General features: G+C 39.1%; 1 protein-coding gene across 1 annotated transcript in view; it reads left to right on the top strand.

Annotated features, from left to right (window-relative positions):
• Positions 1-16,302, top strand: part of LOC141804176 (neurocan core protein-like) — a 68,424-nt gene that overhangs the window by 21,125 nt on the left and 30,997 nt on the right. Inside the window, exons 3-11 of the mRNA XM_074688497.1 lie at positions 2,413-2,619; positions 4,226-4,408; positions 4,890-5,064; positions 7,264-7,391; positions 9,551-9,835; positions 10,334-10,477; positions 10,582-10,665; positions 10,759-10,916; positions 11,230-11,380. Coding sequence (XP_074544598.1) covers positions 2,413-2,619; positions 4,226-4,408; positions 4,890-5,064; positions 7,264-7,391; positions 9,551-9,835; positions 10,334-10,477; positions 10,582-10,665; positions 10,759-10,916; positions 11,230-11,380 — 1,515 coding nt within the window. The remainder of the gene's footprint in view (positions 1-2,412; positions 2,620-4,225; positions 4,409-4,889; positions 5,065-7,263; positions 7,392-9,550; positions 9,836-10,333; positions 10,478-10,581; positions 10,666-10,758; positions 10,917-11,229; positions 11,381-16,302) is intronic.

Raw genomic sequence — 16,302 nt, forward strand, 5'->3', positions numbered from 1 at the left:
CTTTTACATGTGTTGTCTCAACGTCTGCTCACCTCTGCCAGGGGTAATAGATGAGCTAAACAAATGCTCTTTTCCGCAAATAGTAAACTCATCTACGTATACACCTATGATGATCTCCTGTTGTGCAGTGGAGTTAAACCATCTATCATACACTGAAAAAAAAGGAAAGAAGTAAGTGCTAGCTCTTCTGCTCACTGGTTCTGTACCTCAGTGGTTTTATGTTTACGGTGCGAGTTACCGTCTGCTTCAGTCACTGGATTCATCACACTAATGCAATTGTATTAGCCGTGATTTGCAGGTCTCATCTTACATCTTGCAGCAAAAATGATTGCACAAGTGAGCAGGAAGTCGCAGGGATTGATGAAGTGGTTCAATGTGTGAAAATAAAGAATTTGCAAAAATGAGTGGAATCTTGTTAATTTGTGACTTTAACAGATAATCAAACATACAGTTAGCAGGGTGTCCGCAGGGTCTTAAAAAGTATTAAAATTTGATAAATCAGTTGTTGGAAAATTAAGGCCCTTAAAAAGTATTGAAAAGTCTTAAATGTAATATTATGAGGTATTAAGTTTTATTGGTATTCAAGCTTTGACTCCAAAAGTATCCATGAATATTTATTTTCCTCCTTGCGACTGTTACAAACTAACCTGACACGCCAAACGGACAGTTCCATATATCCGCCACAGAAACAGTCCATCTGGTTCGAAAATGTTTTCAGGGTCTGAACCTTCAAAAATAACCACACCTGGGGATTGGACGTTCATTCTGCTCATCACATGTTCACAGACCAGCGTGAGGATCTTAAAAAACTTTAGCATCTCACAATATTTCTCTCTAGGTCATAAGAGTTTCTCAAGCCGCCTGAGAAAATTTCTCACACTTTTGAGGACCTGGGAGGTCTTAGATTCCTATGATTTAAAGAAAGCTTCCCCTGATCTCAGTTGTTTTGGAACAAATTTTCTTTGTTCAAATCACCTTTTTACTGGATACAACGCGACGAGATAAGGTATTTATCGATACAGTTACGTAGCGCAGTTGTTTGAAACCTGACAACAAGCAAAGATGTAATTTTTGTGAGGCTCGGGCTTTATGTAGCTCTAGCAGCCCAACATATCCATAGGCTAATGTGACAACAAACTCAGTTCGTACAGTAGTTTAGTAGCTGTCTGTATGTAGCGCTGATAGAAAGCAAATCACACAATCTCAAGCACATGTCCTAAATTTTGACACTGATAAAATAAATTCTTGTTTTTTTTCTGCAAGTTGGCTTAAATAACTGCTGTTACTTTTCGTGGGAATGGGAATGTCAATTAACCTGCCTTTAGTTTAATTTATTCTTTCAAACTTTATTCCTTCTCAGCTTACCTGATTTATGTTTATATGCAAACTACAACTGTCAAAGATTGGTTGCTGATGGCAGGTTACAGACGCGATAAGGTCTTAAGACTTTTTGAAAGGTTTTTAAAAAAGTCTTAACAAGGTATTGAATTTAACCTCAGGATTTCAGCATATACCCTGAGTTAGGTAAACACGACTACAGCTATAACACTGAACATGGTGAAAACTAGGGATGCACTGATATGAAAATTTTGTCTGATACCAATATTCGATATTAATATCCCTGTTATGGCTGATAACTGATGTTTACTGATATCAATATTGGTTAAAAATCAAAAACAAAAACAATCTGAAATGATGTGTTGAGGTAGTTTAGAGAGAAAGAGCGGCATGATCGTTGGAAAAGATGACCATGGAGAGGATCAAAGGATGGAGCGCCCATAATGAATGCAATCAAAAAAGTATGTTTTGTATGTTTTGACATAAAACATGAGAGTCCACTCTTCTTAGGTAGTTTTAGCGTTCACATAGTCATAGGAAACAACATTATTTAAGTCTTGAAAGATCGTTCAAGGTGCTCTGAAAATGGCCAGCTGCTAATGAGTAATATCAGCCCACTTTTACACATCGGGCGATACAGATATGTTAAAAAAATGACCAAAAAAAGATACCGATATTGATACCGATGTATCCTGCATCCCCAGTGAAAACACCACAAGTTCCTCTACATTGGTCTGGTTTGTGAGCATCCTCGAGGTCAATGACATTTGTGTTAAGTGGACAAACTCTATTATGTTATTTTCTTACTTTAATGGCTCCCTCATACACCTTGGATGTAATTATCGACAGAATGCATTATAGTGCAGTGTCAACACCACGACCTCTGCTGCCCACTGTACTGAGTGATGATGTAGAAGACACATGACTGTCGCGTTTACCAGATTTACCCTGATTGAACCCACACTCATTTGCTGCAAAAAGTGTTTATTCCCTACACCATTGTTTCTGCCTGTTAGCAAAATGTCCTAATTGCATCATCTAATTATGCACCATTGTCTCTCTCGTCCTCTGTAGGCGCAGCCTCCTCCATAGTGAACATGCGTAGGATCACCCATCCAACAGTACAACAATCACTGGCAGGCAAAGCCGTCCTCCCTTGTGTGTTCACCCTCCAGCCTGACTCCTCCAGCCAGCCCCCCCACCTCCTGTGGACTCGTACAAGGCCACCCGCAGCAGGCGAACAGGGCGCTGCTGTGGAGCAGATTGTCCTGTCTGCTGAAGGTAAAACAAAGAGACGCTCATCTGGTCAGGTGGAGATTAAAATGACCCATATGAATGAGAACATTTTAAGATAAACTAAACAGTATTTCTTGTCACACTTGGATCAAACAACTATGTGAGCGTGAAAAAAAGTCATTCACACATGGTTATCACCTAACTCTGCTGTTCTTCTCTTCTATTAAATGAATTAATCTGAAGATCGAAGAAGTAAAATAGTAACAAAGAGCTCAATAAGCTGACAAAAGCAGCTTCCCGAATTAAAACGAGATAATTTTTCTATCTGGAGCTTTTTATTGTACAACCTGAATACTCCAAAGCTCCCAGAGTGAAAAGATTTCAGCAAAGTGAAGGCTTTGTGTGGATTGATTTCATCTTCCTGAGCTACTTCAATGTCTCAGTATATTTCATTGTAATGTTTTGGTACCTGCAACGTTAGCTTTGTTTTTTAGATGCAGCTGAAAACAGAGACAGCAAAACATCAGGATAACCTGCTGAGCACCAAAGACAACTTACAGCATTAGGTTTAGACCGTGTGCAGTGAGGATTCATCGATGTATGTTCGTACTCAGTTCATCACTGCAAACTGCACCAGTCAAAAAAAGAGAATAAAAGCTGACTGAAAGCAGCAATCTCAGCTTCTGTTGAAATTGATTTTTTTTCTTCTTTTGCTCCATGTGCTTGATTCACGCATGAACACCAAACTGTACCCAAAGACACAAATCTTGTGTGATGGAATCACAGATTTGCAAATAATCTGACCTCCTCACTCAGCTCCTTTCAATCCTGTTCTGAAGAAAAAATAAATGTGGTGGTGTCACAGAGTTCAGGGAAGCTACATCCAGATAAAATCAGTTTGTTTCATACGTGGACAGAGGCTCTCAACGCTAAATCAGGCTGTAAACATGTTTGTTTTTGCTGTGAAGGTATGGTTTTGAGAACAGGTGTGTTTATGGTTTTCAGTACTTCTGAAACCAGCTTCAAGTGGACACTCAAGGGACAGCTTGGGCATCAACTTTGCTCCTCGATACCGTTCTTAATGAGTTTATGATTTTACGTATTATGAGGCGATGGCCTCTTGTGGCAGTATGTAACTCAATCTACCAGCATTAGCCCACCATGAGCAAGCAATTGGCAACAACAAGGAGAAACTGTCTCAGAGGAAATAGAAACCTCAGGAAGAAGCAGTGAATGGTGGGCAGCCATCTGGCTGTGCAGCCGCGACTGGCTTGGTCGAAGAAGCAGGACACAGACAGAGAGAGGACAGAGACAGACAACCAGCAAAACAAACAAACAAGGCAAAAACAACAGAAAAACATACCAATGGGATGCCAATAATAATCAGTGATGTTAGGTTGGGTCAATGCATTAATTAAAGATAGTTGTGCATGTTTTTACCTCTTCTGTTATTCTTAAAGCATGATCATTGTTTCAGCTCATCCCAGATTCAAACAATGGCACCAAAAAAACATGAAATTTTTCAAAAACACCAGAATCTCTCTGTCTTTGGTTTGTTCATGAGAAGCTCAAAGGTAATTTATCTGAGGTCAGTTCAGAAATCTAAACTCTCAACTCGTTTAATGAAAGATTCTTCTTCTTTTTGCCAAAGGTGATGTAATCAAGGTGAATAAGGCTTTCAGCGGCCGGGTAATGCTGCCAGGATACACTGCCAACCCTCTGAATGCTTCCATGGAGATCTCTGGTCTCCGTACCAACGACTCAGGCACTTACCACTGTCAGGTTGTCATGGGCAACGACTATGAGAGAGACACGGTGCCCCTGGTGGTCTCTGGTAAGTTCGGCAGATGCTTGCGGAGAGGAAGTTTAAAATAAGCAGAGATGCAGCTGACACACTGAGCAGCTGTAGAAGGAGAGATATCTTTGTGTTAATGTGAGACAGATAACAGCAGCCTTTAAGACGGGGCAGAGCCCGCCCCTTTTTAATTAATTACACATTAATACCATTGATTCAGCAGCGCATCAGTATCTTAATGAGTGACTTAATTAATGCAGCCTGTTGCTCTTTGTGTTGTGTTGTTTTGTTATCTCGTTTTCCACTTGAGTAATTGTGTAATTCTTGTAATTAAAGTCTTTGGACTGAATACGGATTATTATTATTCTGCGAGCTCGTCAGTAAAATCTCAGCTGAAGCTCACAAAGTGTGAGTTTGATCTCTCACATGTTTATTGATCCCATCCTGCTGATTGATTGATTTTTAATTTGTTTGTTTTGATGGATCCGTGAAGTAAACGTGAAACGCCTCTCCTCTGTAGGTGTGGTGTTCCACTACCAGGCTCTCAGCTCTCGCTACGCCCTCTCATTTACTGACGCACAGAAGGCCTGTCAGGAGAGCTCCGCTCAGATTGCCACGCCTGCCCAGCTGTGGGCAGCGTACTATGACGGCTTTGCCAGCTGTGCGGCCGGCTGGTTGGATGATCAGACAGTCCGGTGAGGAGATGCTCAATGGCTTTCTTTTGCTTGTCACACTCTCCTGCTGTTGCTTGCTAGGTGCTGAGGAGACAGCATTTTTTTTTTTTTTTTTTTGGGGGGGGGGGCTTTTATGCCTTAATTTAAGGAGGATGGGACAGTGGATCACACATGACACAGGGACAAAGTCTGCTGGGGGACAATGGCCTTCACTCACAGGGTGCATGACTCAAGAAACCAGGGCACGAGAGGCTCCTTTTTTGAGCAATGTGCTAAAAACGTGTTAACTTCTAATGGTTAAGCTGCAGTTTATTGACATAATTAGCCTACACTGATGTGGATCTTCTCTGTCTTTTTGCTAAGACCAAGGTTATAATAGTTTTGAATTTGTCATTATAGTTTATTTTTAAATAGTTTTAGAGCGGGCATTCTAATTTTTATTTAGTTTTGATTTTTGCAACAAGGCTTAGTTTTAGTTTAGTTTTAGTTTTTTCATACCTTATTAACCAGGTGCAGGATTCAAAAAGGTCAGAGTAAATATTTTGTAACACTGTTTTTTTCAAGTCCAACATAGTGCTCACTGCTTAGTCAATGCTGATACTGAACTGTTGGCTGCTGCCTTAAACACAAGAAAATTATATAAACTTAATATAAAAAATATAAACATAAATTAAGTAAAAAATATGTTAACATAAATTAAATAAAAATAATATAAACATAAATTAAATAATACAATAAAATATGAGCTTAAATAATTAGAAACTTGGACTCAAATAAAATTAAAGTCAGACTCACATGAAATTAAACTATTACAGTCTATTATTGTCAGAAACTATAACTAAGGACATTTTGTCTATAATTTTGGTTAGTTTCACTTAGTTTTGTGAACACAAGATACAGTTTTAGTTTATTTATCGTTTTTGTTTTCTTTTTTAGTTTTTATTAGTTTGAGTTAACTGCAATGTGTTTTAAATCTTATTTTTCGTTTTTAGTGTTGTTTCAGTTAACTATTATAACCTTGGTTGAGACATGCAGATATATTTGTATTTGCTAAAGGCTGTCACTACAACTTTGCACATAGCAGCATGAAATAGTTGTCATTTTGGAATATTAATAAAACACCCAAGTCTTTATCGTCAGTATAACACTGTTATCTTTCACCATAGCCTTGCTTAGCTTAGCAAAAAAAAAAAAAAGTTAAGATCTTATATTTTTGTACTTCTGTTTTCTTGTTTGAATAAAGCAAATAATTCATTACGCACTGCTTAGCTTTGGGGCACTTTTAGGTAAATTCTTGAGATGATGCAAAGCCAGACTGTAATCCCTGTTTTCATGCTAGGCCAAGCCAGCTGGCTTCTGGCAGAGGTTCATCACGACCTTACAGCATGACTCTGGCACCAGCCTTCTTAACCATGTCCCAGCATGAGCAAATTTTACTAGAAGAATGGCTGAGACTGCTACCTTCAACACCTTTCAGTTTTTATTCCAGGCTTATAGTTTTTTTTTTTTCTTATTAGCATATTTTTCTATTAACCTGTGCTGTGTAAACTGTCTGTTTACCCCCCTCGTATAATCTTCTGCCTGAGTGAATAATCAGCTCCTCTGTTTCCTCACCGTATCTACTCATGATCTTCTACTTCTTTTATGCTGTTGACTGTATTCTAATTTATTCTTATCTGCTGCCCTTTAAAATGAATACAAATAAGTCATTATTTTTAACTGACATTTAAAGTCTAAATACAAGAAAACGGTTGATCTGTGAGCTGTGATATAAATCATACAGCTAATCACCACAACACGCTGAACCACAGGAATGTACCTACACAAAACTGAGAGTTGATGTTGTTAAATCAGGAAAGAAAGGTCAGTACACAGGAGGTCCAGTAAGAGCAAAGAGTCTCAAAACAAGAAACTGGTCAAGCACAAGGAAACGGTGTATATCAGGCTCACATAAAAAACTGAGTTTAAAGGGATAGGAGGGAGGTACATAGAGATTAAATACACTGAAGATGTGGAGGGAGACATTGAAACAATCGCTGACTCGAAACATAGAAGATGCAGCAAGAGTCAAGGGTCACTGGAAACACAAGACATGAAACATGAGGAAGGCTGAATAACTAACTCAGAGGTGCAACAAATAGCATTTTTATGAGTATTTATGGTAAAAAAAAAAAAGCATAATGTTTCTAAATTATGTCTCACACATGTTTGCATCCACAGATATTCTGTCCAGAAGCCAGAGCTTGGTTGCTATGGACACACGGAGTACTCTGCCGGAGTGAGGAATTATGGGAAGAGGGACCCAAAAGAGCTGTTTGATGTATATTGTTTTGCAAAAGAACTAGATGGTACATACACACACACACACACACACACACACACACACACACACACACACACACACACACACACAGCTTTCAACTTTCTCTCTCATGTCTGACTCATATTTTGCCTAAACATTAAAGAACGGTTTAAGTTTATATTCCTTTAAATTATTTTTGTAACAGTAAAAATAAACAGTTCAAAAGAATAAAAAACCTCCTGCATCAACTGTGTGATGATCCACAGAGACAGGAGCCTGAAACCTTCCAACACAACATTTTGAGCACCGCAGTGCTGGCTTTGATTAGAAACACTGAGCCTCTGTCATTTTGGGAGACATTCACATCTTCAACATCATCATCATCATCATCCAATGGACCACATTCATGTGGGGGTTATTTTCCCCTGATATCACACTCAGTGCAAAGCTTACTGCTGTTATGCCTCACTGCTTTGTTCCAGGGTAGAGATCAAATAAATGTTATAAAGAAGTTGAACTGATATCGTTTTAAAGTTTTTCAGTTGAAAAGGTTTAAAAAGAAACTCCATTACAAATCCAATGGGACCACACAATACAGTTAGAGATAACACATTACTTTCTTTGGCCTTTAGCTACTGTTAGTTGTTTTAGCATTTTGCCACTTTCCTGCTAATCATGCTGTTAGATAGAAAATGAGAGAATGCCACATTTACTTTACTCATAGACATACTATGTTCTCTATCCACTGAATTGGGTTTACTGAATAAATATCACTTATGTTTACATTCATCCTACATAAATGAAACAATTGGACAAGTTCAGGGATTTCTTCATTCTCTATGTAATTTAAGGACCTTACTTCGACTTGTCTGCTACAGCTGTCTTCGCTAAGCAGTTAAATGACATTTCCCAAGAAAACTCTAATTCAGGATTATCACCTTAAAGTATAAATAAAGAACTGGACATAGAAAGAAATGTACATTACTTTCTCACAAGAGATTACTATTCAATACATTCAACGTGGTAGAATTCTTCCTGTTTACCAAAAATGATATAAACAAAATAGTGCTAGCTTGATGTTAACATTTATAGAAAATTGCATTGATATGCTAGCAGTTAGCATACATAGATATAACTTTGGCTTCAGGATTTCAACTTTCATCTTAGAGACGTATCACAGGCATTTTAAACAATACTAAGAACCCCAGAATGTTGAAATTCTAAGGTAAATTAAAGAGTTACGTGCAGACTCATTGCTAGCTTTACAAATATGGTTCCAAACAACTTAAAATAATGCTATAACCACTTCGAGACACCAGATGGCCTACATGAGTCAATAACTTATTGCAAAACAGTACATCAATGTCACATGATGAACAATTTTATTTTTTTCTGTGTATTTACGCCCAGAGATATCCAGATCCAGTGACCAATTACATATTTATTCATTTACAAACTCGATTTAATGTTGTTGACCCAGGAAACCTATAAAGCTACTTTTGTACAGAGAAAATTTCCAGAAGGAATTGATAAAGGAATCTATTAAGAATTGATCGATAAGCAAAATTGATAAGGGCATCGCTATCAGTAAAATCTTATCAATGCCCATCCCTATTTAAACTAAACACATCAAAATGGTTTGAATTCTAAGATGTTTTTTATCTTTATCCACCTCTTTTAACAGAAAGCTGCTGTTTACCAAAAGTTAAATGGGGGCTAGACTTTGAGAAGAGTATTTTACTTTAACACCTGTTTGTGCATAGATGCCAATGAGATTTTAAAAGACAACATTAAAGCTGTCATCTGGTAGTCAAACTAACCTCTATACATATATAAGTCTATGGCTGTGTGAGTGTTGGAGGATTTTTCCTTGCCTATATTGGTATTAAAGAAACAAATTTTATATTATTTTTAACGAATGAGTGGAACATTGTTAGTATCTGTTACCCAGTGGTACCTGATGTATTGTGAGATATTCTGATTGAACTTGACACGTGACCCTAAAGGTCATCTTTTTCATTGCTGATTGATAGGGTTTAGCATCATCACAACATTTTAGCTTCTGACTCTCAGTTTACACATCATGGATGGTTTGATGCACTAACATGAATGGAAATCTGAGAACATTTAGAGATGGTTGATGGTCTTTTGTCTCCCTGAGAGGTGCTTATTAACAGATTCCTGTCTCATTTCCCTGTCCCTCAGGTGAGGTGTTTCACTCCTCTGTCCCAGGCCGGCTGTCTTTGTCCTCAGCCTCAGACCGCTGTGTGTCCCTCGGGGGACAGCTGGCCACAGTCGGGCAGCTTTATCTGGCCTGGAAAGCTGGCCTGGACAGCTGCGCCCCAGGCTGGCTTTCCGATGGAAGCGTTCGCTACCCGGTGACCTGGCCCCGTGCAGACTGTGGAGGGAGTCAGCCAGGTGTCCGCACTGTGACACCCAACACTACTGCTGACAACAACACAGCGTTATATGATGCTTACTGCTACAGAGGTACAGTGTGTTTAAAGTGTGCAGCAAAGGTTGTTGTTAGGAGTTGAACCAGTGACCTTTGTAGTGTGCACTGAATCATATTTTATTAATAAAAGGAAAAAGGATTCAGGTGAAAATCAATTTGACAGATCCTGAATGACTACAATAACACATCGATAAAAAGTGCAATCTGACTCCTAATAGACACGTTGAAGCCTTGAGCTCTGTAACCGCAGAAACAATGACAATGAATGTCATTGCCACTGTTGTAGCTATGGCAACAGTGAATTCTCATTCACATTGTCTATCTCAGGTAGGTTAATGTGTGAAACAGCTGGATTGACAGAAGCAATGGGAGAAAGAAGAAGAGGACAGGAGGTGTTAAACTGAATTTTCAGCTGCTTCTGTCCTCCATACTGGCTTATGTTGAACACTTTCTGTTAAACTTGGAGATAATCTGGGCAAATTCTCCCATAAAGGCTTTATGAGCAAATGTTTTCCCTCTCGTCTGTTTCCCAGGTAAAGTGAAGGATTCAGGCTCCATCTCCCAGATCTACACCTCCCTGTGGAAGCCCTGGAGCTACCTCACAGGCGAGAGTGATGCTGAGTCCACAGGGACCCGCGATCCTGACTCAACTACACAACAGCCTACAACCACCAGAGGTTTTACATTTGTCCATGATTGAAACATCTGTGGTGGCAAAACCCTGACAGTTATTCTTACAATGACACATCAAATCAGTGATTAAAGAAAACTGTCCCTGCAGGGTCTGTCAGCGACGTTTCACCTTCAAACTGGACTGGATTAGTGGACCTCGATGAAGACGACTTCCTTCACAGCGCTGATGCTTGTAGGGCTTGTAATTTCTGTTTGTTAATTGTTAAATTGTTAGTTAAAGCTGGATCTTTGTTAATAATCCAGCTCTTTGTCTTTGTTTCCTCAGCCTCAGACCCATGGTCCTCAGAGCCTTCAGGATCATTTATGACCCTGCAGCTGGTCCCAGGACAGAGCTTATTAGACTGGGGAGAACTGCTGGAGCCTGGACCAGACTCGGAGGAGTTCCTCAGACCGCCAGTGGAACCCACACCTGCTGACAAGAAGGTCGGTCAAGATTAAGTTGTTAATTTTGAATTTACAACCTTATATCACCAACATTATAGAGACAGTTACTTATTCATTAGTTAATAATGGAGAAGGGGTGGAAATTAGTAAGCTCTACTTCTTTCTGCTCCTTTTTTGAAATGTAAAAGAAGTCAAATCTGTGATTTAACAGTTTATTTTTTATTTGTTCTTTTTTTGGATTGTTTGCAAAATTGCAAAGTTTCTATGTCCCAACTTCCTGTTTGCCTTAGGATATTTTTGCTCAATTTTCAAAATCATCATTTTCAATCAATCATTCCTCTTCTTGTACCAGGTGATCTCCAAGATCGTCAAGTCCATTTGGAAGCCGTGGAACTACCTGGCTGGAGGTGAAGAAGAGGAAGGGACTCAGACACCGAATGGGCAGGCCGGGGAGGAGGAGCCAGCCGTGAAGAGGACGGATGAGGGGTCAGATCCATCACCAGGTGAGTCCGGTTATATATCCTCATTGGTTTGTCAAGCTGGACAGCCTATTATCTGGGGTTTACAGAGACATGTTTATGAACATACTTTGGGAGAAACTCACTGAGAAGAAGGATTGATTGCAGCCATTAATAGCACCAAGAACTGCCCTCCTTCAGTTGCCCCTGCTATCTGCTTTTTCTCATGGTATAATTCACAGAGCAAATTGCTTCAATAATACTCCAGCGCAAAAACACCAACAAAGTTCTGCAACTCTGTGCAGTTTACTCCAGTTTTGCACCAGATTGTTACTGAGATGGGCTGTTACATCTTTGCTCTGTGCTCTGTTGTATCTCATCCTGATGGTGCTAAATTCAATCTTTGTATATGACGAGTCCTTTCCATTTTGTTGACATTTGCGATGAGTCAATCCATGAAAGATGTGCCACAAATTTCTCAGTTAGTACCTAGAAAATTTTCTGGAACAAGCTGTAAAAGGAAACTTCCTCAGATTAAAAAATAAATAAATAAATAAATAGATCACTCTGTCATGAGTTATGGCACAGCCTTTATGTCCATGGGGTTGAGCCTAGAGTTGGGGGAGTTATCTTCTGCATTGTTCACTATACACAAGTTATAAGTCAGTTTATAGTATGACCAACAGGACAAGATACTGCCAAGATAGGACCAACAGGACAAGATACTGCAGGAAACATTTGAACAAGTCTTTCCTGCACTTTCTAATTGAAAGAGAAAAAGGAACACTGAAATTTTACTGATCTCCAGTTGTCAGTAAGAGTAACAAACCATACAGAATAAAGCAAACAAGGGTTACGGCTCTGCCAGCCACTATCACTCTACTGCATGGATCTCTGTAGCTCACAGTGTTTTTGACAGAAAACCAGCATATTATTGAGTTTTGCTTGTTTTAAGGAAGAATGAGTAAAAATACTATATTCCCTCCAAGTCATGAAACTTTTTTTTTTGTAATTGCATTCTATTAAATTTTGATGCCAGTTTCAGATCGATTGATTGTTCAGCTCTAGTTGAGCCTCAGATATCCTCAGACTGATTTAACCCCTGATTATTTTTATATTAGTTAACTCAGAGCAATGACAACAGACTGTGTACCTTTATGAAATTTCTTTGTCATCCAGAAATGGAAATGTTTTGATGACTAAAACATGATGATGTAACAATGTTTACAAAGACTCACAGCTAACACCAGCTCTCATTGGATGGTAAATAATTCTGCACCAAACTGATAGCGCCAGTTACAGTGAATAAGATAGTATTTGTAATGTGGCTCATTTGAATAGAAAAGGGCATCCTTTGCTTAAAATGAATGTGTAATAAATGCATTTAAATACAGAGTGAAATTAGAGAGACTGTTTGATCTGCAGCACATTTCATGGAACAAAAGGGTGTTTTTTTTTTTCTTTTTTTTTGCTCTTATGCACAAGTTTTCCAGGTGCAAAAGGCACACAGCCCTTTAGTGAACACGGTCTTCAAATTGTGAAATTATCTGGCATTTTGCTAATATGACACAATGTGTTGTGTGAAACAGGAACAAGCCCACAGGACTTGAGTTATAAATCAACAGGAAGCCTTAACGGTGGCCTTTAACTCTGTTCAGTTCTTGGAATATGTTAATTGGGCCTGGTCTTTGGTGTTGGGAAACCTGAGTTTGGAAATTAAGTTTAACACAGAAACAGATTAAGCCGAGGTGAAATAAGCGGGTAGAGGCTTTTAAACTTTGATGTGTGATTGTTCAACCTAAACTACAAGAACCTGGCTCCAAATCTGGAGGCTAACTGAACACACTGTGACCTCTGTCGCTGCTGAGGTCGGCTCTGTGTAAAGGCACTAACGAGCTGTGATTGGCACCAGGTGTGATGACTGACGAGCTCCAGCTGTTATCAATGAGCTCTTTCACACTGTTGTACAATGTGATTAATTTTGTCTTATAAACTGTAACCCGCCTCTGCCCCCCACTGAATATTCATGCAACACGCTTGATTTGATTGTGATACATCAAGGATAATGCTTAAAGATGAAGATTACATGCGACCCAAAGCAGCTACAAACCTGACTGACACCAACACAACAATGAATGTCTTGATTAAATATGGAAGTTTAAGCTAAACTGAACAAAATGAGAATCTAACGCTGACAATTAAACACATGGGATGCATAAATGTATGAAAAGGAGGCTGCGTGTTTGTCGTCTTTTAGATGAAAGTGTTAAGTCCTTTCTCAGCAGCTTAGCCGTTGAGCATTTGGAAGCTGATTTTCACAAAGTTAGAGCATCTCTCCTATTGATGACCTCTGATGAACGGTGTTGGACCTGCGCGATCAGGTAACCTGTAGTTAAAAACTGACGACGTCTCTGTCTGCGCCTCCTTAATGCCAGGTTATAGCTCAGCAGGTCGTACTGTTGCAGTATGATTAAATTTACCCATGACATGAATTATCACATCATTTTCCACACATATTCATCGCTCTAATTACTATCTGTAATCAAAAGCTATACTTGTAAAAATGCCATTTCAACGTATTTGGTTCGATCTGTTTCTTTAAAACATTTCAAGTTCCACCGTGGCTTATCAGACTATTTTCAGACGTTTTTTATGATTTTTTGCTTGTCTTCACTCAGTATTTTTCTTCTTTTGTATCCTAGTCGCCAGTTTATTTTATTCTGCAGTTCTTACCAAAAGTTATTCTTGTTTTAGTTTTTCCTTTTGTTCTGATGTTTTCATTTTTTATGTTGTTTTGTCATCTTCAACCTCATCATCCTCCTGTGTTTCTTGTGTGTTTACTCTTGTTTTTTTATTGTGTATCCTTTCTTCTGTTTGTCATTTCTAGTCTGGCTTCCTTGTCTTGTGTGTTTCCCTCCCAGTGAGATTACCCCTGTGTTTGTCCCACCTGTGTTTGATTACCTGGCATGTATTCACCCTTCTGTGTTTGTTTGTTGCATCACACCATCCATTGTTCTTTGTAGGTCTGTGCTTAAACTCCTCATGGTTGCCGAATTTTGTGACCTAATTTCTTAGACTTTAAAGGTAGAGTCTGCGGGAATTTTCGTTACTTGTTATTAAACACAACACTCAAACTGGGCTCCTCCTCCTTGGCTCAGTGCCAGCAGCAGCACACTCCCACAGCCTCTGACCGTGACTACGTGAACACATTCACTGGCCCAGCAACCACCTGAAACATCCCGTTTCTTCGTGGGAGAGACTCAGGAGCTGTACACCTGACTTGGCATGTTAGCACAAGCTAATCATGGGTATTTGTCACATACCTGCTCAGTAGAAAGCAGACGCTGTAGAAGTTAACTTTTTTTGAGTGCTAACAAAAGTCACGTTAGTTTATTTGTTTTTTAGCTTTATGTTTTAACGTTTTGGTGTTTCCTTTCCCTTTAAATGAGACATGACTTGACGTAGTGCAAAACATAAAATGGTGTGCTGAGTCCGTCTTTCAGTCATTCACAATCATAGTAGCGAATCAGCGGCGCTCGTTCATGTGAGCTTCATTAGGGCGTTGCTTTGGAGGAGCTCCAATGTGGGAGGAGGAGGGGCTTGGAGGAGTCCTGACGAGATGCTACATTCAAATTCATGCTAGTTTTTCAGGACTGCCAACCCTGCCTTTAACTAGTGTCTTGTTGAATTCCCTTATAAAACAAACTTGTCAGTGCTTCTTTAATTTTAATTTAAGGTAGTTAATTTCTCTTTGCTTATTTGCTTGCATCTGTTGGCTTGTGATACTGTTTTATCTTTCTCTTTGAGATCCCTCACAATATTTGCATTGCTAGCTGACCCTTTCATTCCTGTCTCTTGGAAATTGCTGTATAAATACCTCCCATTAAACCCAAAGTCTCCCTCACCTTTAGTTTCAACAGTTAGAAACCACTTTATAAATGCAGGAAACTCTTATCTCCAGATGTCTGTCTTTAGTGGCGTGTAAATGATCAGTATTGAGTTTTTGTTTTTAGGGGTTAACAACATCAGATTTCCTTTTAAACAACAGACAGACAGACAGATGGTTGAAAATAAAAAGCAAAATCATCCACCTGTGTCTCTCCTGTCGATGCCTCAGAGCTTCGGCAGGTTTACAGGTCTTAATGTGCTGGATGTGGATTAAAGTGCTTCACGAATTGCAGGCGTCTCAGTAAAGGGTTTTTTGAACTGTGTTATAGAGTTGTTGATTAAATTCTGTGGCGATATGTGAGGCTGTGGTGGTCTTAAGTTGAATTTAGTGTGTAGTGTAAATGGACTCTGTGTGTGTGTGTGTGTGTGTGTGTGTGTGTGTGTGTGTGTGTGTGTGTGTGTGTGTGTGTGTGTGTGTGTGTGTGTGTGTGTGTGTGTGTGTGTGTGTGTGTGTGTGTGTGTATCCAAAAAGGTTTTCGACCTCAAAGCCACCTTTTAGAGTTTAACGGCCTTCAGACTGATGTCTTTGCAGAGCACAGAGTTCAGCTCTGTTCACCACCTGAAACTACATTAAGTTCACATTAGTTGGATGCAAAAATGTTTATAAGTTGCGAACTGGCAGTGAGTTGGACTTCAAGACAGTAGTATTATTAAGAATATAGCAACATTGAAATTGAACGCTGACTAGTTAACCCAACGCTGCCTCTTTCTTCACTAGCTTTAATATTGTCAGGTGTGAGGAAGAATTACTGAGCGAACAGGAAAACACTGCTGTATAATCAGCCATTGAATAGTCAGAAGATGGATGTTGACATGAGCTTGAGTTCCAAAATGATAATTATGCACTGTAAACCCCAAAGTTCGATTACTCCATTGAATTAAGCTATGAAAACTTAAAATGTGTTAGTAAGTTCAGTTTACTCAAATGTCTGAGTTGAAAATGATGATTTCTGAGTATTTTTAACTTTTGTTACAGTTTAAGTAAGAACAACTTAAAATCATTAGTTTGTGACTGTGTT

This window comes from Halichoeres trimaculatus, unplaced genomic scaffold (genome assembly GCF_033239565.1).
Source record: "Halichoeres trimaculatus isolate MK-OKI-2021-1 unplaced genomic scaffold, fHalTri1.1 fHalTri1_scaffold_15, whole genome shotgun sequence".
In the NCBI taxonomy this organism is placed as follows: domain Eukaryota; kingdom Metazoa; phylum Chordata; class Actinopteri; order Labriformes; family Labridae; genus Halichoeres; species Halichoeres trimaculatus.